This window comes from Pieris napi, chromosome 7 (assembly GCF_905475465.1).
Source record: "Pieris napi chromosome 7, ilPieNapi1.2, whole genome shotgun sequence".
Taxonomy (NCBI): domain Eukaryota; kingdom Metazoa; phylum Arthropoda; class Insecta; order Lepidoptera; family Pieridae; genus Pieris; species Pieris napi.
The window spans coordinates 6,752,175-6,775,132 of record NC_062240.1 but is presented as its reverse complement, the minus strand read 5'-3'; the positions used below and the strand labels follow the sequence as shown (position 1 = coordinate 6,775,132).

Below are 22,958 nucleotides of genomic sequence, written 5' to 3'. Positions count from 1 at the left end.
ATTCTAAAAGGACAATCGCAATGCGTGGTTCACGTAGACAAAAAAATGATATATTTTATTATTACTCTCCCTCATCCTTAGCAGAGTTATTTATTTTATGAATACAAAGCTTTTGATTAGTAAGAAGAATGATTACTAATAATCACTCTTCTTACTAATCAAAAGCTTTGGAAGACGTTACCAGATTTTGCGTAGTGGTGGACTTAATAAGTCATAATTTACAGATTTATTAAATTTCCGTAAATACAAGTTGGATTAGCACCGGTTTAACACCAAATTTATGTGCAATTTGCATTTTCACTTAAGCTCTGACTTGTGACACAAAAGTACCTATCAATTTCAATACTAACTTAGACCTTAACTATTATATATATCGAACTGGGTTTCTTAATACAATTATCAGGTAACAAATATCATAAATCTCCAAATTATCCTATATAATTATATGTAATTAATTCTTTGAGTAGTGTTTAGTGAGTGTGAAGTGTGATAGTTAGTAAATGAGATTTACACAACGTATATTTGGCGCTGGTAGAAGTAAGTACCTAAATTTTTAAATAATTATCAAAACAATAAATATAGTCCTACATACTTCATATATTTGACTCGAATATTCTAGTTTAATTTCCGGCGCAAAAATAATTGTTTGTAGTTGAAAGACAGAAGGATGATTACTTATGCAATAAAAAATATAAGTAAAACAGATTCGGACTGGATTGACTAAACGGACTAGACATCGCTGGTTACGTACGCATACGTAAAAGTTTCTTGTCTATCATAAGTAAAATTTATAGTTACCATAACATTATTGACAGCTTCTAATTTATACCATCGCCAACTCGGGTAATTGCTACTTATTCTGTAAAAGGAAATTCTGTACTTAACCCGTATTCTAAATCATAAATGTTATTATTTTAACTATATTAACAAGATTGCCATGAATAATAAACTGATAAAGTAATTACCAGTGTTTACTTATTCACATAGTCATGAGAGGCATACTCTGACATATTTTGGAATAAAATCAGTAATAATATGTATGTATCTGCTACCTAACACGCAATCAAAACATTAAAATAATGTATATTATTGGTATGTTATTTAAAGCTGGCGGCTTCAACACATTTACACTTTGTGCTAGTGTAGTACTAGTGTCTGTGAATAAGCGCGAGGCGTGATGTCAAACTAAAATACAATCACAAATACATCATGAAAAGACTGTCCGTCTCTCTTGCGATCGGTCAAGCTTATGAGTATAAAAGTGACAGTTATTGTTTTGCTTTTGCTACTGTTTATGTTGATCTTTACTGTACATGTTGATCTTTTTTCAAACATTAACATTACCATCCAACATTATCTCGTGAAATGGTGCACAATGTTTTTAATTATTTTAAGAATCTTAATAAAAACAGTTTAATGAAAATTTTTTATTTTTAATTTGACATCAGATGCGACTGGGGTTTCTAAAGCCGGGTCCAGACGAGTGTAACGTGTAATGTAAGATTACGTGTAATTTAGCATCAACGGTGTGGACGGCACACGAACTCAAAGCGAATTGTGAACGCGAAAATATTTCAAAAGCTGTTTCCACTCAGTTGCTACGAACATGCCGAATAGGAAGGTCGTGATAGCTGGTGCGGCTTTTATTTTCATGCATTTACTAACTGAAGACCGCAAAAGTCGGAAGCGTCGATGGTGGAAAACTAATTTGTTTAAAGAAGATCTTTTTTACTTTTCCTTTTTCTCTTCGATGTGAAGCAAGCAAACTAATCATTTTGTTTTTGCATTCTTCTACATCTCTTTCCAATGAATGAGCAATATCACTCCAAGCATCGTGATTCAGATTTTTTTTATAGTATTGCGGGTTTTTTGGATCCCAAATAACAGGTTTTTCTTGATACAAACTAATAAGTTCAAGCGATTGTTCGTCACTCGACATCATGAACGTACATACGACACAACCGTCACGAACGCCGTCCAAACGAGCACTGCGAGCGTCTTTGTGTTCGCGCGAAAAACCGACAGCCGATGGATCAACCCCGAGCGCCGCGCGAGCGTTACATGTAATGCTCGTAGTGCCGTCCACACGTAGAATTCGTGTTACATTACACGGTGGATTACATTACACGTTACACTCGTCTGGACCCGGCTTAAGAGGAGTATTGAAAGAATTGTTAGTGAAGTAAAAGTGAAGTGTGTTGAGCTAGATGGAGCTTATGTCGAAAAATGAAAATTATTTACACAAACTACTCTTTTACGTTCTTGGTTGGGCTTAGAACTTTTGGATCCACCCTCGTATGCACATAATATTTATATATATGAATTTGACACATTTTTATTTATTTACAACCCACCCAACCTTACTAAAACCAGAGTAGACTAAAATATATAGCTTGGCAAAAAAGTCATATTTTTAAACATACTGTATAGTGAAATTGCATTAGTGTGAGTACTGTGAACGCGCCAGCTTTCGATAACCGACCTATATTATCTTTTAGTATATTTGACAATGTTTAAGATATTAAGACCTTTCAACATGTCACCGTTATTGCTCGTTCAGACACGGCGGGAACCGCGCGATTTGAGAATCGCATGGAAATCGCGCGGGTCTTATTTGTATGTATTATTAAGTAATCGTTCAGACATACCCGCGCGGTTAATCAAACCGCACGGTTTCCGCAACCCAACCGCCAGAAAATAGAATCGCGATACTCCCGCGCGGTTCTATTACTATGAAGATCTTACTCAGCGTTCATAAGCATTGCGGGCACCGCGCGATTAACACGTCATAACAAGAGCACCGTGAGCTCGCTATCGCTTCGACACTGAGTTATTTATTGATGAAGTGGAGAGTTTTTCTTCTGGTAACACGCTTGCCCTCATATGTGTTTCAGAGCTTGAAATACCTTCCCTGATTAGTTCAATGAGTTCATCAAAAGATTTTATTGACATTCTCAAATAGTCAATAGTGTTACAAATTTACCATGTGTCAGTCGATCCTCACTGAATCTGCCTTTTCTTTATCAACCACAGCCACGTTAGTTACTCTTCGACTTCCATCTTGAAACTGATCGCTAACTAACCGCCAATGTCTGAACAGTCGACATTTTTGCGGTTCAAACCGCACGATCTGACAATCGCGCGGTTCCCGCCGTGTCTGAACGAGCACTTAAAGTCAAAAGCTTGTTTCATCTAAATACCAAGGGGACATTTGCAAGCCAAGTGTCGACATTGCTTTATTATGTAATAGAATTTTCGTAATTCATGTTTGACTTAGTCAGTAAAAAGAGACCGAACGTTCCGTATCCAATTTTAGTTCTAAACATCGCTGTACATTCGAGAGCCTATTAATGTCAAGTGCAGTGAGAGAGGTTTATGGTTTCATGAGCGCAACTTGATCTTAACAAGCTTTTATCATAAAAGATACAACTGCTTATTATTGTGTTTCCATTATCTATCCCGAAATAGCAAAAACGCAGAAAGGGCGTAGGTTCATTTAAGTAATGCTATATAGCTGTTTATAGGCCGATGACTTCTACAAACTGCTATTACACATTTTCTACTGCTACACACTATTCACTTATTAAATTATAATATTTAATTAAATAATAGAAGTGCAATGGGCAGGCAGGAAAACTTCATTGTTAAATACATAGAGATGTTTTGACAGGACTTCTATATTTTATATAGTTAAATGGTCAAATACAGAACGGTGACCTCTTACAGAACTTTAACATCCCTTCGTCGTCCCTTAGTATTCCCAAAGTTCAAAATCTGCAGAATTTTCCAAATTCCGTCTGCAATCTCAGGTATCTCTCCTTCGAATTCTTCGCGAATATAACAGAATAAACACTACTTATCCAGATTTTGACATATTCGGGTGATCAATTTAAAAAAAACATTGTTAAGTGCCGATCTGATACCTAATCCGCGATAAAATAAAAATTGGAAAGTGTATTTTTATTTTTTTTAACATTCATGTTTACCATAATAATCATGTATTTTTGAAAAGATAGCTTGTTACGCATATTCTAGATATAACATTAAATATGACGTGGTAAGCTTTGATTAATAAATAAATAAGGTTTTTAAGTATCTAACTTTATCTAGCGAAAGGGTTTTTTTTTATATATGTGTATATAATATCTAAGTAATCAATTGTAATTTGTATTTTATTTATATTTCAGGAAGGGTATTGGGGCCTAGACCGTGGCGAGTGTCGTCGGTGCGAATGCGGCGCGGGTGCATCGGCGTGCGACCCCGTGAGTGGGATGTGTGCTTGCGCAGCTGGAGTTGGTGGCGCACGCTGCGATCGATGCCTAACGGGGTACTACGGGTTTAGTGCAACTGGGTGTCTCCGTAAGTGATTTATTATACACGACTTAAATACTATATTATTGCATGTTATAAATCAAGAATTTGATTAGTATCCAGCCAGGATCGATTGAATGTTACAATATTATAATATATGCGACAATTACTGTGTTTAATATTATTTTCTTATACTTTTTTTACTATTAAATGGACAAATACATGATATAACAAACAAATATATCTACATATAAGAATAGTAGTACAACTGAGGCCTAATCCACCGGTAAGCAAAGAAATCATTCCTTACGTACGTTACTTAAACATTTTAATATGTTAATTGTAAATCCTAAGACAATTTTACTTTTTTTTGTAATTATCTTATTTTACGTTTCAGTATGCCCGCATTGCTCGGATGGAAAAGTGTGTTCGCCAGTGACTGGCAGATGCGTGTGTCCCGGACGTAGTCGCGGGCCAAGTTGTTCTCAATGCGCCAAGGGGTATTGGGGTCGAGAACTGGGATGCAAATCCTGCGCTTGTGGCCCCGGAGCTGTGTCAGGTGAGAAACCTTGAGAAAATTAATAATTTTAAGCGGAGTAGCTAGCTAACCTGTACATTTTAATATTTGAATTATTATTTTATAAAGGTGTGCACAAATCTTTAACATAGTAACCATAAATTAAATATGTACCATATACTGGTATTATATCAGTTTGGCTTTATTGTACCCAATATTCATATACTGGCTGTGTTTTCATAGTTTGTAAAAACAAAATGGTGCTCTGTGATTTCAATATAAAATATTTGTGCTATTTGATATTTTCATATTGCGCTGCCTTAAGGTTTTAGGTAATAATTTATTACGATGTACATTGTACTGATTCCAATGCTGTGGTACAAAAGGTTTTTTGGCTATGCGGCATTTAACACTCGTATGCATGTTTCAGTCTTATTACATACTTGCCTATTAGGAAAAAATTTTAACAATATTAATTATTGTGAGCTCACAGTAATTAATTACTGCCATATCGCTATACTAATAACATTTGTTCCAGACACATGCGACATGGTCTCCGGGTCATGTGAATGTCGTGTGGGATGGACGGGCCGTGCTTGCGATCGTTGTGAGAGAGGCTTCTTTGGCCCGCGATGTCGGCCTTGCAGATGCTCCACAGCTGGCACGAGGTGCTCAGATGTGTGTGAATGTGATGAGAATGGACGGTGTCCTTGTAAGGTATAGATTTTGATGATGTATAGTTTTTATAAAGCAGTGTTGGCCTAGTGGCTTCAGCGTGCGACTCTCAACCCTTAGGCCGTAAGTTCGATCCCTGGTTGTGCAACAATGTCTTTCTGTATATATGCGCATTGAAAAATGATCATGAAATAGATTCAGAAGTTTGAGGTCCAGACCTAAAGAGGTTGTAGCACTTTTTTTTTTTATATTTTTTATAAACGCTTTTAAGTAGTTTTACAAATAATAGAATTGTATTCATATTGAATTTTATCAAACATGTTGCACCTTATAACATTTTATTCATATATTTTTTTACTCTTCATAAACATTTTTCTAATTCTAGGGAAGAGCTGTTCATATGTGTAATATATAATAATTTAAATTTTCAGGAGAATGTTGTAGGCGATAAATGCGATAGATGTCTAGAAGGCACATTTGGTTTATCGGAGACAAATCCAGTGGGCTGCACTGCGTGCTTTTGCTTCGGCCGAGCTGCAAAATGTACGCAGGCTGATGTCGTGAGGGCCGCTTTACACGCGGCCGCGCCATTGCATCTTACGTTACTCAGAGGAGATATTACTAATGTATGTACTAGAAATATACTAAAAAGAAAAACATAATAATAGCTTTATTTGTGTATAACAGTTTGTTAGAAAAACATTAATATGTCTGTATAAATTTTATTTGTTTTGAGAGTACCTTAAAATGCGCAAAATCCGTTAAACAAAGCTTTTATTCCTAGAAAATTTTGTGTTACGCAAGCATTAATATTACAGATTAGGAAAATGATAATTTAGAATTATACATTTATTTAAATAACCAAATACAGTTCATAAATATTAGTCCGAATAAAAATCGAATTTTAGTTGCTTTTGTTGTTTAATCTCACTCTTATAATATTTTGGAGGATAAAGGGAAAATCAATCAAAATTCAGTGATTTAACAACATATAAAATAAAGCTCACACACACTTATCCACCTTCTACTAGATGGAGCAAGAATCTCTTCTAGCAGTGCACACCAGAAACCTCGATGTGACCATATCAGTACCCCAGCCCCCGGTACCCGTATACGCAGAACTAGGGGAAGTGTTCCTTGGTGACAGAGTCATGTCGTATGGCGGAGCTCTTAGGTTTCGTGTTGAAGAAGAAGGGGGAGAACCTTTACCTCAGCCCACGTTGTCCAAATTTCCTCTAGTCAGCCTACATGGAGGGTCCTTAGTGTTGGACCATTATGAGGTATTAAATATTATCAACTTAATTCAGCTTTATACAGTATAATATTGTCTTTGGTTTACGCGTTCTACAAATAAAAAAAATAATAAATACAGACGCGACAATAGTATATTACTACGTAGTTTTAGTTAAATAGTTCAACGATTAGATAATCGTAGAACTATTTAACTAAAACTACTACAATATATTAAAAAAAACATATAAATAGATGCGCTTACGGCTTCACTAATATTTGATTCATTTTTAATTAAACAGCACATAATTGTCCAAATATTCTCGCGCTTAGAAGCAAGCTTGCTCAAGCGTCATAACCCTAATCACTTAAATACAAATTACTATAATTATATGAACTAAGACTTTTATATAGATACGTCTGGCGAAAATATCTCCTAATTTATAACCAATACACATACGTTATATTAAAATATTATGTGTATTGCAATATATGTAAAGCTAATGTATTATTACTTTTTTGAATGACAGAAACACCTCTTATTATAATCCTAGGAAATATAAAAGAACAACATGAAACACAAATTGTTTACCGGTCATTCATTCATAAAATGCGAAATTTATTTAAGATCATTTTCAGCGTCTACCAGCAATAAACGGCTCGTATGCGGTATATTTGCACGAATCCCTGTGGGAGGTGCGCGGTCGCAACGCAGTTGCATCGCGAGGCGCCCTCATGTTGGTGCTGCAAGACTTGCAACATGTCTTCATACGAGTCTCTACTAGAATGCCTAACTATCGAGAACCTCTGCATATATTGTAAGTTATATGTTACGAATATTTTAATATATAAAGTGCGTTGCGTACAAAGTACACATGTCACAAGTGAAACTTCTTTTGCAAACTAATTTTTAACTCTTGTTGATATTAATTTTATACAAATCTAAAAGTTTAGATTTCCGAGACTTAGAGGAAGGGAAAAAGGCACCCTTCTCACTCTCTCTCAATCGCTCCATTCCTTTTCTTCGACAAAAACGCTGCACATGTTCGTGACGTATGATAAAAATATTACCCTCATGCGCCTAAAGAAGTTTCACTTCAAAAATTTATGTTATTAATTCATTTTTTTTTAATAAAGTAAGTGTATTACACTAACACTATAATCTTAAAGATTCTGACAAAATAAATGATTTTTTACATCCGTAACTTTCTGTGTGTTCTATTACTAAATAAGTCAAGTACGTCATCAACCTTATGTAACCCAAAACATATAATTTTTCTCCAAAAATCGAACCTATAAACTATATTATATCCACTAAGTCAAGAAGACGATAAAATAAATATAATATAAACTTTCCAGGTTACTGAATGTATCCCTGGAAACAGCAGTAGCCGGCTTATCTCGAGGTGCTCCAGCTCCCGGGGTGGAAATGTGTGAGTGCGGTACGGGATTCAGTTCCGGATCGTGTCATAAACCTGCTGCTGGCTTTTGGTTACCACCCACCCCTCCCCGGCTGAGACAGACTGCAGGAACGATATTGATACATTTGGAGAACACTCCAAAACCCTGTGACTGTAATCATCGAGCGAAATTATGTCATCCTACCACAGGGGACTGTATGGTAAGACTTTATTCTACTAGAATATCAAAACCAACAATTTATTACGTTATGGCACGGACGGTCGTAGTAGACAGTTTTTTTTTTGTTTAAATTTGATTAGTTAATGTATAACAAGAAATAAGAAAACAAAAATTATATTTCACGGTCATCCACGGCCTACTACGGAACAAAATCTCTTTCACCCGAATTCTGAATAATGATTAAAAAATACGTAATCTATTATTAATTAAAAAGATATAATATATAACTTATAATAGTATTCTTGTAAAATTTGGTATTTGAGTATGGATGAAAAAAATAACGTACACAGATACCTACATTGAATTTGATTATTTTAACTAAAGATCAGACAAACTTATCTTTCGATTGTACCGCCATTTACTTTTTCCACATTCCGGACGACACAAAATTAAAAACAATAACAACTTAGAACATTACACAAGCTATAAATTTGAACTTAAATAAAATCTTAGAGATAAAAATTATTAAACTTTGCTATAATTAAACTGGATTTATTTATAAAAACATACTTATAACTTTTAGAATTGTACGGAAAACACATCCGGAAGACATTGTGAGAATTGTGCCGATGGGTACTTCGGTATTCCTGATGGACCTGGCGGATGTCAACCATGCCCTTGCCCAGCGCCCAATAGGAATAGAGCGATATCTTGTTCCCCGGGGCATAACAGACTGCATTGCTATTGTAGGCCAGGTATAACTTACAAATGTATTTTAATACATATATATATTAATATTCTTAATTTTTTTTGTTTAAATTATATAAAAATAATGTTTATTTAAAGAAAAAACTTTTTAACCGGATTATAGTTATGTATTATCTTTGTAAAAACAAAAAAAAAAAACAATCCGCGAAAATAGAGGACACCGTGAGCCATTTTTGCCAAAACCCTCCATCTTTTAGTCGATACCAACTCCGGGGGAAATAAATACAGATAATGCAACTTTCTCTACAGCTGTGATACTTTTTGACATTCAACACCTTTTGTCTTCAGTCACCGTGACCACACACGCTGTAAAGCACGCGAAACGTCGGATAAATTTAAAATTAGGTTAAATAATTGTAAATTTATAATAATACATAACTATAATCCGGTTAAAAAGTTTTTCCTTTAAATATGTAAAGGTTATGTCAATCAAAGACAAAAATATAATGTTAATAGTTTTTTTTTTATATTACGGTCTACAAGAATCTAAAACAGAGAATAAATTACATGTCGGCGGTAGTTGATTGTTGTTACAAATGAGACAGCGTTATCAAGCGCTATCGACACGTGCACACGCACCTGAACACGTACCTGCACCCGCACCTGCACATACACGTGCACAATATATCCTGTTTAAATTATTATTAATTAAGTTCTGTTAGAGCATTGGAAGAGGTTTTTACAGCCCGTAGGTAACTTTCAGTGCCTTTCTGTTTTTCCAACAATTGAAGTTATCCATACTAATATTATGGAGCCGAATGATCTAGTAATACGACCATCGAGACTGCGAAGCACAACTAGTATTCAATAGTGCGATTACAAATTACAGGCTATACTGGAATCGCATGTGAATCGTGCGCAGCGGGCTGGGTCCGAAACGCACTCGGGGATTGTGAGCCTTGCACGTGTGATACTCGTGGTGCACTCACGCAAACATGCGACGCACACGCTCGCTGTCACTGTCGCACTCATGTTGTGGGAGATAAGTGTGACAGGTGCGACCTGACTCGGCATTATTTGGATGAAGGAGGATGTAGACGTAAGTGAACTCTGAAACCTTATAATAAAGTAATAAACTTTTTTTAATACACTTATTCAACTATGTTAAGTTAAATCTAATATATACAATTCTCGAGTCACAATGTTCGTTGCCATACTCCTCCGAAACGGCTCAACCATTTCTGAAATTTTGTCAGTAGGTCTGAGAATCGGCTACTATCTTTCAAACCCCTAAGTGATAAGGGGTGTCCATCCCAATTTTTTTTTACTTTTAGACTATTTTTTAAATGATACAGCATACGAAAATACATACAACCCCTAATTTTCATCCCTCTACGATCAACCCTTTTTTATTATCGATAGTTATTTATGTTGAACTGAAAAAATGTTTCCTAGAATCATGGCAAAACAAACGTTTGCCGGATCAGCTAGTTTTGTAATAAAAGTACCGATCAGCACGTGGTACATTAAACATTTACCAAATTAAATTCTCCGATTGCAGCGTGCAATAACTGTACACAAACACTCCTTGACACCGTCGAAGCAATGACTACAGACCTTCACAGACGGGCAGACATAACAGAACTGACTAAAATACCACAGCCATTCCCTGCCCTTCGAGAGTTTCAACAGCGTTCATCATATTTACATAATCAACTGCGCCATTTAAAAACTGACATTGAGAAATCCCGTATAATATCAAGTACAATGAACGATTTGGAAGAAACGGAGCATAGGCTCTTCACCTCAGCGCATTATTTAAAAACAGAAGCAGCTAGACGAGATAAAGAAGCTCAATATCTGAGTTTAGAAGGTATGAGTGGCTTGGAAGAGGTATTAAAACAAAGGAGATTGTTGGGGGAACAAGTCGCAACTTTGGATGATTTCGCTCGTGGAGAGAAACATTTGAGCGCGCATCGAGCTTTGAAGGAGGCGAGGCGGCTTTTGAAGGCTATAAAGGAAATTCAACTGATGGATCATTTGGCTGGAGCAACCGACGTATCTGATTCTGTAAGTTTAAATAGTTATTACTAGAAATGATTAACGGTTCTTCTTGATGTTAGAATGAGGTTTTTGATTCAAAAAATCATTTATTCATATAGGTAACACTTATGAACGTCAAAAAAGAAATATACATTAAATGCTTCTAATTTTACATTTACTGCCAGCCTTGCGATTCTGTAACTCACTTTTCGAACTCACACAGCGGTTTTCGCAGCGGCGGTCTACTACAAGCTCCCTCCTTATCAGAATGCCAAATCATAAAATGACTGCTTTACGACTGATTTGAGCGCGACCGCCGCTGCGAAAACCGCTATGTTAGTTCGAAAAATGAATTACAGAATCGCAAGGCTAAATCGCATTTAATGTATATTTATTTTTTGACGTTCATCGAACGGAAGAGAAGAACTAGCAATAAACTCTCCGCCACTCTTTTTAATCGCCAAGGTTTTTTTTTACACAATGTTTGTAAGGAGGTGCAACCATTACCCCATGTTCCTAATGACATCTTAAGTAATAAATAATAATAAAATAAATTAAAAACAAACATTTGTCCTCTATCAGTAAGAGGCATGATGAAATAGGAGCACGCACTTACATTCTCGTGGGAACAACACGATTGCTTGTTTGTTTGATTGTATTGAATAGTCTATAAAATTACAGGATTGATTTGAATAAGTATTTCTCCATTAGATTTATGACGTTATCCCTGATTTACACAGGCTATAAAATATTAAAAAAAAAGGTTATGGTTCTGTATGAAATAGCGTACACTATCAAAACCCAAGGTGTGAAAATACTAATAAAAATTGCGTATTTGCGTACGCTACGGCAACTATGGACAATAGAGTGATGTACGTGTATTATAGAAGATATCAATATTTAAATGTGTATTAAAAGTTTTCAACATTTAGATAATAACTTGTGTGATAATCGTTCCATCCGGAATGTGTCGGATTTGTGCAAGTTTCAGATTGTTCTTTATTTCTTCGTAATATCACAGGCTAATCTGCAGTCAACTTCAGTCCACGAATACTCATATAGAATAGAAGACGTATATCGTCGTGTGCACAAAATGCAGGCAGCTCTTGACCAATGGGAAAACAAAATGGATGACATTGTAAAATTATCTCAAGTCGTCTGGAATTCGGGAGATGTGGTTACTGAGCTAAGAAAAAGAGTCGCTCCTAGTCTTGTGAGGTTAAGGAATATGGGTCTACAGTGTCGAATCATGCTTGAGGTAAATATTTTATATTAATTACATCATTAATGTCTAGGGATAACCTATATTAATAGTTTTAATTGTTAAATAAATAATTTTTGCTAGCAAAACATACATTTTTAATATTGGTGAGATTGAACGTTGGTGGAAAAATATTGTTGATATATGTAATATAAAAAATATGAATATAAAATTATAAAATTGGAGACTATTTTTATAATAATGAATAAACAAACGTTCTTGTATTAGGAAATAAAAAATATTTGGAAATAATCATTTAATCATCCTACTAAAATTGAACGCGTAAGTTTGTAAGAATGGATGGATGTTTGTTACTGTTTCACGTAAAAACTACTGAATGGATTTTAATGAAACTTTACAATAATAGCTTATACATCAGAATAACACATAGGCTACAATTTATAAAGATATTGTGTGAATTGTCCAAAATATCAAGTAGGAAAACATCTACAATCTGCGAGCTATTCTGGCGTGCGCTGCTAAAACCGCTAGAGTATGAAATGTATGATGGAAATGTCTTAGTTTCTTTCTATGAGTACACCACGCTAATATAAGCTACTCGAAAAACTAATCCTACGTAGATGAAGTCGCGGCACCAGCTAGTATATAATAAATCTGTTATTCCATAGGAAATCGCAGAACAACCTATGAAAAACCTCACTGAGGAAGCCAAAGTAGCTATTACGCAGAGTAAGAAATATATTAACCGTCTCCCGCAAATGATTGACGAGTTACAAAGTCTGAAATCCGCTGCTGAAGAAAAAGAGGGCATTTTGTATAACCTCACTCCGGTTTATAAAAAAAAATATCTGGATGAAGTCGTAATACATGCCGCGAAGCTGAATGAAAAAGCGGAGGAGTATAAGAAGTAAGTATTACAACGAAACCACGTTTTTTTTAAAGAACAGGGAGAAACGGTCCTGATGTTAAGTGATACTGCCACCCATGAACACTCTCAATGCCTGCGCTCGCGAGTGCGATGCCGGCCTTTAAAACGTACGAGTACGTACGAAACTAAACAATGACACGTTTTACTGTAGCAATAAGTACTACTCTTTGTCTCTAATTGTATTTACAATTTTTAGTATGTAGTTATACCTACTATCTGTGTTTTTCTTTAATTCTACTTTATTACACGCTTTCACAAAAAATACTGGTATTATTGTGAAAAAGCGTGGGGCGCTCTGTGCCATTATCGAGCAACCCACGCTTTTTCACAATAAAACCAGTATTTTTTGTTCATTACCATTTTCAGCCTAAATTAGGAATTATTTTTCACTTTTTAGTTTGATGTGCTTTAACAGCGTGTTTTATAGTTTTTTTAAACTATATTTATTTTTAAAAGAAAGACACTCTTACTATTTACGATTATCCATAATAAGATAAGTAGTAGTAGTATATAATAAATAAGAGATAAAGTGTATGTCTTGGTGGTAACAGTACCAGCAAATTAAAATATGTCCCAATTCAGTTTGTTTGCGGGGACCCGCGCAGCCGCGTCGTTAGGCGTACAAGCCGCAGGTGCCTGGTCAGCAGTGAGCAGTGCAGTCAAAGACGCCGGTGCTGCTGCTGATAATGCCACCGCTGCTACGGCAGAAGCGATTCACCTTGCCAGAGGACAAGAGCCCTTAATCAAGACCGCTAACGGGCATTGGACGGCTTCAGAGGAACTTAAGAAACGTGGAACAGCTATTTTAGCCAGAGCCGATGGTACATTTTGATTTTTTAAATTACCCTAAATTTTTACTTTGCTTTCATACTTTTAGTATAAGATCCCGATATACAACGACCTTCACCGAGATGCTTATTTAATGAAACGTATTTTATATTTAATTTAATATGTCAATAAATATAATCCATATGGGTTGCCTAGCAAATTTCAGTCCAGAGTATGTTTAGTTAATATTTAAAAAGAAATATTTTTTTATAATTTGCATGTAGTAAATTTTTTTAATTTTTTTCAATCAATATTTTTAATCAGGATCTTATATCTTATATCGGGATCTTAGACCATTTGCAATTTTGTTTAAATTTAAATTCCTATATCTACAGTAGTTTTCAAATAGACCAAAAATTGTGCAGAACTCGGCCATGGCGTGGAAAGTGCAGCCCGCAGTATAGACTCCATCAGTGTGGGATTGCGTGCGTTAGGCTGGAGGGAACGGTCCTTGGCTGCCGGAGCTTCTACTGCTTCTTCAGGACTTGGTACGTGGATTTGGTCGAACTTTTCATTGTAATCATCAAGCAAGAGTCACTTTAGTCCTTGACACATATCAACTTCAACATTTTACGACATCATACAGACGGCACTGACAATGGCGCACTGGTCTCGCTTAAAAGCGCTGGAGAACAAGCTGAACGAGTGTTCGCTGTCTCCAGGGCCCTGTACGACGAAGCAGCTGAGCTTAGACGGCGTGTGAGATACAACCTACGCAGAAAACTTGCAGCGCTGCAGCGGCTGGGAGATACAGCTCTTGGTGCGGCAGAGGAACACGGTAAATAAAAATTGAATAATCTAGGAACTTTTTTAGGTGCATGAGCTTAAATTTTTACGGAATCGTCACGAAGATGTGCAGCGTTTTTCTCGAAGAAAAGGGCGGGAGCGATTAAGACCCATTGAGAGGGAGTGAGAAGGGCGAATTACCTTATAGAAATGCTAAATCTCAAATGACAAGTTGTAAATTTAAAAAAAAATATATAATTTATAAATTTTCGACACTTAAAATTTTTATGACAATTAAATTCATTAAATTCCTAACATATTACAAACTAAAAAAAAATTACAAACTAAAAAAATTTGGTACATTGTAGCCCTAAACTAATAGAAGTAATACTACTGATTGCTTCCTCTTTCATTCAGATAACTTAATATTCTTCAACAGTATCTCAAATCCGGGGAAATACGCTCCGAGGTGCGGAAGTATCTGAAGCGTTAGCAGCGGCGGCGGCAGCTCGCGCTCGAGAGCACTCCGCAGCGTCCGCGTCGCTTGAACCAGCGCTACGTTCGCTTCGGGAACGCGTCGAGCGGGCCAGACACGCTGCAGGCACTGTAATTAACTTTTATTTACATGCAAAGGAATATTACAATAAAATACTAAATATATGTATATTGTAATTTATTTTTTTAAACTTGGCAGATCACTGTGTCAGTTCGTTCACCTCTTTCGGGCGTGGGTTGCGCTCGCGCATACAGTATGTGGAATGCACCCAGTGTCACCAGACTTTCTCTCGCGGTTAGCTTCGACGGCGAGGTTAAGGATGGGACTTTGATTTTCTTAAAGGACCAGGTAAGGTCTACAGATAAAAAAAATAAGTTCTGGTAGTTAGTTGCTAACTATATAAATTGTATTGGTATCCATTGTTGCTGTCATATATGGGTTTTTGTCTGAGTAAATTTTTTGAAGTTATACTTCTTTAGGCGCGTTATGAAAAATTGATGAGAGTGAAATTTTACGATGCGCGCGCACCGTGACACAAAATTAACAGAATGAAGTTAGTTCTAGGTGGCATGAAAATCGATAATAACTATGTTCAAGTTATATACTCTAGTATTTTTATATTTAGAACACGTGTTTCGTAACAGTACAATTAAACAGTGTGAATAAATAAATATTATTTTGGTGTTTTTATTAAATCAATTTAATATACGACGGTGACAGTATTTACTAATAATAATTTTATTGATTAATTTTAATATTTATCGTTAATCACTACTGCATTTTAGTAATTTTTTTTGTAATATGCCAAAGAAGTATAACTTCTAACGCGTGTACATAAGTACACACACTCTTTTTTTAAAGAAACCATGTCAATGTGAAGATGTATATTTCCAGGAAGCTCTGGAGCGGTATATGCGTCTATCTGTGGTAAACAAAGGATTACGTCTGAGTTGGAATGTGGGTGGTGATGAAGGACTCATCGTACACCCAGAGCCATTGCAATCCACCCTCGACGATGCTGATCACACGGCGTATAATATTGATATTGAAAGGTGAATATCTTATTATTGATATCATGTTTCTCTAAGTTATGAAATAACTCAGAATTTCTAACGATTTTCCAAAATTTAATTATATAATTGAGTAAAAATAAACGGATGATGTTTCTTATTGGACATCTTATCGGGCAGTTCAAACCTAAAGAACTGAATATGTATATTTCGCAGCCAAACAGCTAGGCAAATGACTTGGATCGATGACGTTTCATTACTCGCCTAGCCCGTTGAATGTTAATTTAAATTTAATTCCACTTTTTGCCACAATTAAACTCGAAACTCTTCAAACTGTCAATATGGCGTCAGCAAACCACAACGTTGATGGTGTTTTCAAATTTACATGAAAAACAACAAGTACAATGGAAGAGTGTAGTGATACTAATATTATGTGAATTTGACTCAAGCAATTTTATTTTAAAAGAAATATTTTTTCATATATCATATGTTTCATATGGAATGGCCTAAGCATTAGCCAGCTAGTTTATTAAATGTTGTAACAAACGCTATGGCTGAATATCTTTCAGGCCGCTAGTTAAACTGCGCCGTTTAGTTAAAAGGCTAGGCTGTTAATTGAACGGCTAATAAAGCTAGTTGATTGCGACTATATTTATTATAATAAGAAAATATTCTTCGATAATAAGGGAACGTACTTATCGATCATTGTAAGCATTAAGTTAACCTCCAGGGTATGGAGTACGGTTCGTCTACGCGTCGAACGATCAGGCAGCGCTGCCGTCACATCCAGTAACAGTACATCCAGTGTTGCAAGTTCTGGGCTTCTGAGGACTTCTCTAGTGTGGCTCGGAGAGACAGTGGCACCTTTGCCGGGATGTGTGCACACCCTGAAGGATGATAGTGGAGCGATAGGACTGTGGGCGTTTAATAAACAACCCCCAAATGCTAACTGTATTGGCTGTACACATAGGTAAGTCTGTTTCTGTAATTTGGGAATTTGTGTCTCAAATAATGAACGTATTTTTCTTAGTTATTTTGGAGGAAATTTTGATATTTTCTAATATATAAAATTCTCGTGTCACAATGTTCGTTCCCATACTTCTCGGAAACGGCTCGACCGATTCTTATGTTTTTTTTTTGCGTATTCAGAAAGTATAAGAATCGGACAATATCTATGTTTCATCCCCGTAAATGTTAAGGGTGGTCCCAAATAGTAGAGTAAATTTTAATTTTTTAGACAAAACTTTTTGTTTTTATTTTTTTATGATACAGCATACAAAAATACATACAACCCCTAATTGTCAACCCTTTTTTTTATTTGTTAATTAAACTTGTTAAAAAATTATGACTTGAACTTTTCTATATAAACCTCAGGGTTTATATAGAAAAATTCACGGAAAAACCTAAAAAGTTTTCATTCCGGAAAACCGAACAGTTTTGGGGTAGCATAGCAAAATCTTCCATGTTGGTATGTACTAAAAAGGTAAGCTAAGTAACATCACATTAAGGAGAAACAAAGTTCGCGGTTGAAAATAATTTAAAAAGATATTTTTTTTAAATATGTCGCAGTTGGTCCTTCCAAGTTTATTATTATAGTTGAAAACAGACATAAGCTATTTCTATTTTGATTTTCAGACGTATAAGCCAATCTCGTGGCTCAAGCGGTTGGGTCCAGTTCAGTGGATCGGGATATGCAGAAGTACGGAGGTCCGGACTTCGACCTGCCGATCGTCGACGTTTCACCATCGCCTTCACTTTTCGCACTAAGGACCATAACGCTCTCCTATTTTTGGCGCTCGATACTGTTAATGTTAGTATTTTTTCCGTCTGTTTTATATTGATGAATAATTTATACTAAAAAAAGAAATTTAAATCGAAAAATTGAATGTGGGTAGGAGTGTCTCCTGCAAAAATGTCACAGATATTTTAGCCATAAATTAACTCTAGTTAAAGTTTAGTGGGTTGACATACTGTCAACTGTTTTACGGATATTATTTACATAACTTACCAACCGTCGAAATAAGAGGGTACTAACTAAAGTAGTACCCAATTATTAGAGGGTACTAGGTAAAGACCGTCAACGCACTTGCGATACTAGTTAGGATTGCAAGTGTAATCCTCCTATTATTGTTATCCATGGGCAGTCTGCTCCTTTGCCCCCTATACTATAAAGAAACTCGATGTTATGAGTGCCTTTCATGTGCTATTAATGAAAAAAATTACTGAAATTGGCTTTATTCAAAATAGTCAATAAAGTCTTATTTAATTTGTAGCATTTGTAAAAACCAAAGTAAGTTTGTTGATTCAAAATTATTTCAGAATCGGTCAGTGAGCGTGTGGCTGCGGTCATGTCGCGTTGTGTTCGCAGTTCAGTACGAAGGGTCGCTGCTGGAGATATCTTCCAGCACTTCCCACTGCGATGGCTCTGGCGCTCACGTGCAAGCCACGAGGGTCTTCAATGGTCTGGAAAGAGGTACTGTGTTACGCCTCGTTGGCATCTGTTTTTTTCCCTTTCCTATGGAAGAGATAAATCCCTTGACACTTGACAATAAAAGATAACATTTTTGATTTTCTTCAAGTATTTATATTGAAGTTTCTTCTTGGAGTATAGAAATTTTTGAATTTGGTTGTCAATGAAATTAAATGTTTATTAATAACTAGCTGGCCTGGCGAACATCGTACCGCCTAACAGTCGATTCTTTATTTTTTTTTAAATACTTATTCTGCTATTCGGGACACCGGTCTAGCTGGTAAGATAAAAAAAGAAAATTGATAATACAACAAAAACATTATGACAAAAAATAAAAATTTACCTTCCAGGAATCCCTCCACTAACACTTGAACTTTATAATATGGTATTAAAGTTCAAATTGCCTTTAAATATTATTACGAAAATCTTGTATGGGAATATAGAAAAGTGTTGTTTTTAGACTTTTTCAGTCAATTTTTTTTATTTTTCTCTCCGTAAGAACCATCCTCGTACTTCAAGGAATATTATAAAAAAAGAATCAGACAAATCGGTCAAGCCGTTTTTATGTTATGTCGTGACAACGGAAAACGGGTTTCATTTTTATATATATAAGATATCAATGTAAATCCTATGAAGAATGTGTATGTAAGCGCGTTGCTCCCCAGGCAGCCTGCGCGTAAACGGCGAAGAGACTTTGGGCTCGCCTTCCCCCCCAGTACAAAGTGCTGCTCTTCTGCCTGATCTGCAGCAGGCCGTTTACTGGCTCGGGGGAACGCCCCCTGGTGACCATCCAGGGGAGAGACCACCACCCCTGATGGGCTGCATTGGAGCGTTGACAGTCGACAGAGAAGGTTACGACTTGTTAGACACGCCTACAAGACACGGAGTAGAACCTGGATGTTCTGCTAAGGTATGCAAAAATTATTTTTGCAGAAAATATTTATTTTTATAAAAATTAATCTCGAACCGGGCTTAGGCAACTTAATAATTTATTTATCCACTGGCTCGGAAAAAAAATCTTACCCAAGCACTACTAAAAGTACTTTTAACATCTAATTAATAATAATAAAACGTTTTTAATGACACCCTATTCTATCGTTGCCATATTTTACAGTGGCTGGTCTTTTTATAAATTAAACTCAATTTTTTATTATTAAAAGTTTTATAATTTATTAAAAAAACAAAAGTTTTGTGCCTTAAAATATGCAGTAAAAGAAAACCAAATATACCATTTGAGTGCGTTTGTTTTGTACGGGTGTGTGTTTGCACGTGTGTGCGTGAAAGATCATATGCAAATAGTTCCTCTCACTTCTTTTGGAGCTCCTTAATCGAATTTTGTCAGCTAGCATTTTGTCATCTGAATTCCTTATTCTTTTAATTAGAGCCATCGTTCAGCCATCTTCGAAGGTGAAGGTTACATAGAAATGCCGTCGCCGGCTGTCAGAAGGAAGTCCTCCCTTGGAGTATCTTTCAGAAGCCGTTCACCGTCAGGTCTCCTGGTGTACCGTGCACCTGCTGCTGGTTCTAACGAAGTTGACGATGAAGACGATGGTGACGATGGACACTATCTGGTGATGGCTATTGTTAAAGGTAATTTCGATTTAATTCGCATTTTAGAAACTAATTGTATTTTGACAAATACTATAGCTATATATTTTTTAGTGTAAGTTTATATATTTTAATATTTTTGATAAGATCTCTTAAATACTTTAGAGATCAGCTCTAAGGTTCGAAACGGGATGACTAAACCTTTATTATAATGTGCAAAAATTTATTTAAAAAAAAAAGCTTTATTTTAAGAACATTAAGGGTCTGTTTCACAATGTACGGATAAGTTATGCATAAGTTCCAAATTAGCTATTAATTACTTATTGGTAGGATAAACACCATTGTTGCGTTTCACGACTGTCAGATAGCGCTATTCGTCACATAAAGTCCATTATAAGTTATGAGTCCGATGAATGTCAAATAGCACAATTTATCTTCCAAATAACTTATGTGTTGCATAGCTATTTGGTACTTTATCCATACATTGTGAAACAGACCCTAAGTCAGTAAAAATATGTTTATAAACAATAAATATGTTAAAATTGGTATGTAAACAGGTGAACTAGAGGTGATAGCGGCGGCGGGAAAAGGGGAGCTGCGCCTGCGCATTAATAACACAAAGCTGGATGACGGACGATTGCACAGCATCAGATTGATACGAGCCCATAAACAGGTACTATGAGTTTTGTACTTTTATATAGATTTTACTTTAATTTCAAGATCTTTTAATGATTTACTTACTAAATCAGAACCCGAAAGAGTTGGTTTATTATTCATATATTATGTATTTGATATGAACTTACATAAGGAAATAAATATAAGAATAAAATTATCTTCATCAATGCAACCAGTGACCTACATATTTTAGAAATATAATCGATATCCAAGTCAATATTTGATACTGAGTCCCATTTCAGCTGGAAGTGTGGATAGACGAGAAGGCAGTGGGTAGTGGAGCCCTAGCCGGCGGAGGCTTCGCCCCTCGTCCTCGAGGATTATTCTTGGGAGGTGCTCCACCCTCGCAACGATCTAGTGTACTGTTACCCGCCAACTTTTTTGTTGGTACCATCACGGATTTCATTGTCGACTCTACGTAAGTTAAAGATTTATGTTGTTTATACGCACTTAAGCAATCATTTAATTTAAAAATCAAAAATAAAGTTCAAACAATATTCAAAATATAACGTAATTGTAGATACACCTACAATCTTTAAAATCATTACGACGTCGTTTTTATTCCTGCTGCTAAGGATCCATACAACTTTTCGAAGTTAGCCACTGGGTCTAGTCAGTAGTTAGACTGATCGAGGATCCTACCTTTAGGTAGAAGGAACAGTACTCCTGGATGGTGAAGAATGATCCTTCCTCCAAATAATATTGAACAATTTTGTATGGATTATTATAAAATGGAAGCACGTACAATGTACATATTATAATTTAGTATTCGATTACTCAATTAAATAATTAAAATCTTCGTACTGTCCTATACTTAATAAGACTGTATGGAGAGCGTACAAAATGTTCGTAGTGTTAACAAAATAATTATATCGCGATGCTATTCAATGTCCGATGTTGTATTACTGTCGTGTTTCTTGAATAAATTTGGAAAAACATTTACTCTTCAGGTTACTGGGACTAGAAGATGGCGTGAGTTGGGGTGAAGTGAGAGTAGGTCGGGCCGACAGTGACGCTCGTATTGACCCACCCGCTGAACCGCAGGCAGACTCCGCTACTTTGTGTACTAAGGTACGGCATTATTATGACAAAGTGATTATTAATTAAAGTGAGAAATTTGGGTACTATTAATACTAGAGAAATATAACCAAAAAATATTTTTACGGACTTAATGTTCTTAAAATAAAGCTTTTTTTATTACTAATAAATGCATCTCATATTACCAAAAAATATTTTTCTTATAGTTTAAATATATTTGCTATTTTAAAAGAGTACCGAGAGTTTTTTACGCCGGCTTTTTCTCTCGGCCTACACCCTCTGTCTTCTTTGCTGATGAGTAGGGATGCCTACAAATTCAAATTTAATGACGTGGAATAAGTGATACCTGTATCTTATGTTCCATAATAAACATATTTTATTTTATAACACTTCGACAACCGAAATAATGTAATAAATTCGCGTTTATATAAAGAATTTTATTTAAATAAGATGTTCTTCAGATGGGATCATACACAGTGGAGGCAGGTGCAGTGAAGTTCGGAGACTCTGTCGGCAGCTACGCCTCGCTTAAGCTCCCGCGCCAAGGGGCAAAGGCCGAATTCTCCATCACATTTCAGATACGAACATTCGCTACTGAAGGCATCTTGTTCTTGATACCCGTAAGTTATACTTGTTATATTATGCACCAAATTTGTATTTGTGAATATCAATTGAATAACCTTTTAGAAGGTTTTAGAAACTCTAATTTATTCACAAGTAATATTGTTCTACTTAGTCTTTTTTTGTAAAGTTATTTAAATGTTAAGGTGAATAATTCGAATTTAGTTATTTAGTCTTGAATTCCGCGGTAAGATTGAGAAATATTTTCAAATGCGAATCTTTAACTTCCAATAACAGCCCTGTGATTCTGTAGCTCACTTTTCGAACTCACACAGCGGTTTTCGCATAACTGCTTCACGACTGATTTGAGAGCGACCGCCGATGCGAAAAC

The 22,958-nt window shown here is 35.7% G+C and overlaps 1 protein-coding gene across 1 annotated transcript in view; it reads left to right on the top strand.

Annotated features, from left to right (window-relative positions):
• The window catches only part of LOC125051272 (laminin subunit alpha-1), a 145,238-nt gene that overhangs the window by 117,564 nt on the left and 4,716 nt on the right, over positions 1-22,958 (top strand). Inside the window, exons 20-47 of the mRNA XM_047651483.1 lie at positions 4,188-4,359; positions 4,709-4,870; positions 5,367-5,545; positions 5,935-6,129; positions 6,535-6,783; positions 7,373-7,551; positions 8,093-8,354; positions 8,898-9,069; positions 9,912-10,121; positions 10,584-11,092; positions 12,087-12,323; positions 12,956-13,194; positions 13,798-14,036; positions 14,409-14,531; positions 14,630-14,821; positions 15,209-15,375; positions 15,464-15,618; positions 15,717-15,729; positions 16,160-16,317; positions 17,006-17,245; positions 17,911-18,085; positions 18,595-18,748; positions 19,411-19,655; positions 20,128-20,335; positions 20,851-20,966; positions 21,211-21,386; positions 21,919-22,039; positions 22,468-22,626. Coding sequence (XP_047507439.1) covers positions 4,188-4,359; positions 4,709-4,870; positions 5,367-5,545; positions 5,935-6,129; positions 6,535-6,783; positions 7,373-7,551; positions 8,093-8,354; positions 8,898-9,069; positions 9,912-10,121; positions 10,584-11,092; positions 12,087-12,323; positions 12,956-13,194; positions 13,798-14,036; positions 14,409-14,531; positions 14,630-14,821; positions 15,209-15,375; positions 15,464-15,618; positions 15,717-15,729; positions 16,160-16,317; positions 17,006-17,245; positions 17,911-18,085; positions 18,595-18,748; positions 19,411-19,655; positions 20,128-20,335; positions 20,851-20,966; positions 21,211-21,386; positions 21,919-22,039; positions 22,468-22,626 — 5,406 coding nt within the window. The remainder of the gene's footprint in view (positions 1-4,187; positions 4,360-4,708; positions 4,871-5,366; positions 5,546-5,934; positions 6,130-6,534; positions 6,784-7,372; positions 7,552-8,092; positions 8,355-8,897; positions 9,070-9,911; positions 10,122-10,583; positions 11,093-12,086; positions 12,324-12,955; positions 13,195-13,797; positions 14,037-14,408; positions 14,532-14,629; positions 14,822-15,208; positions 15,376-15,463; positions 15,619-15,716; positions 15,730-16,159; positions 16,318-17,005; positions 17,246-17,910; positions 18,086-18,594; positions 18,749-19,410; positions 19,656-20,127; positions 20,336-20,850; positions 20,967-21,210; positions 21,387-21,918; positions 22,040-22,467; positions 22,627-22,958) is intronic.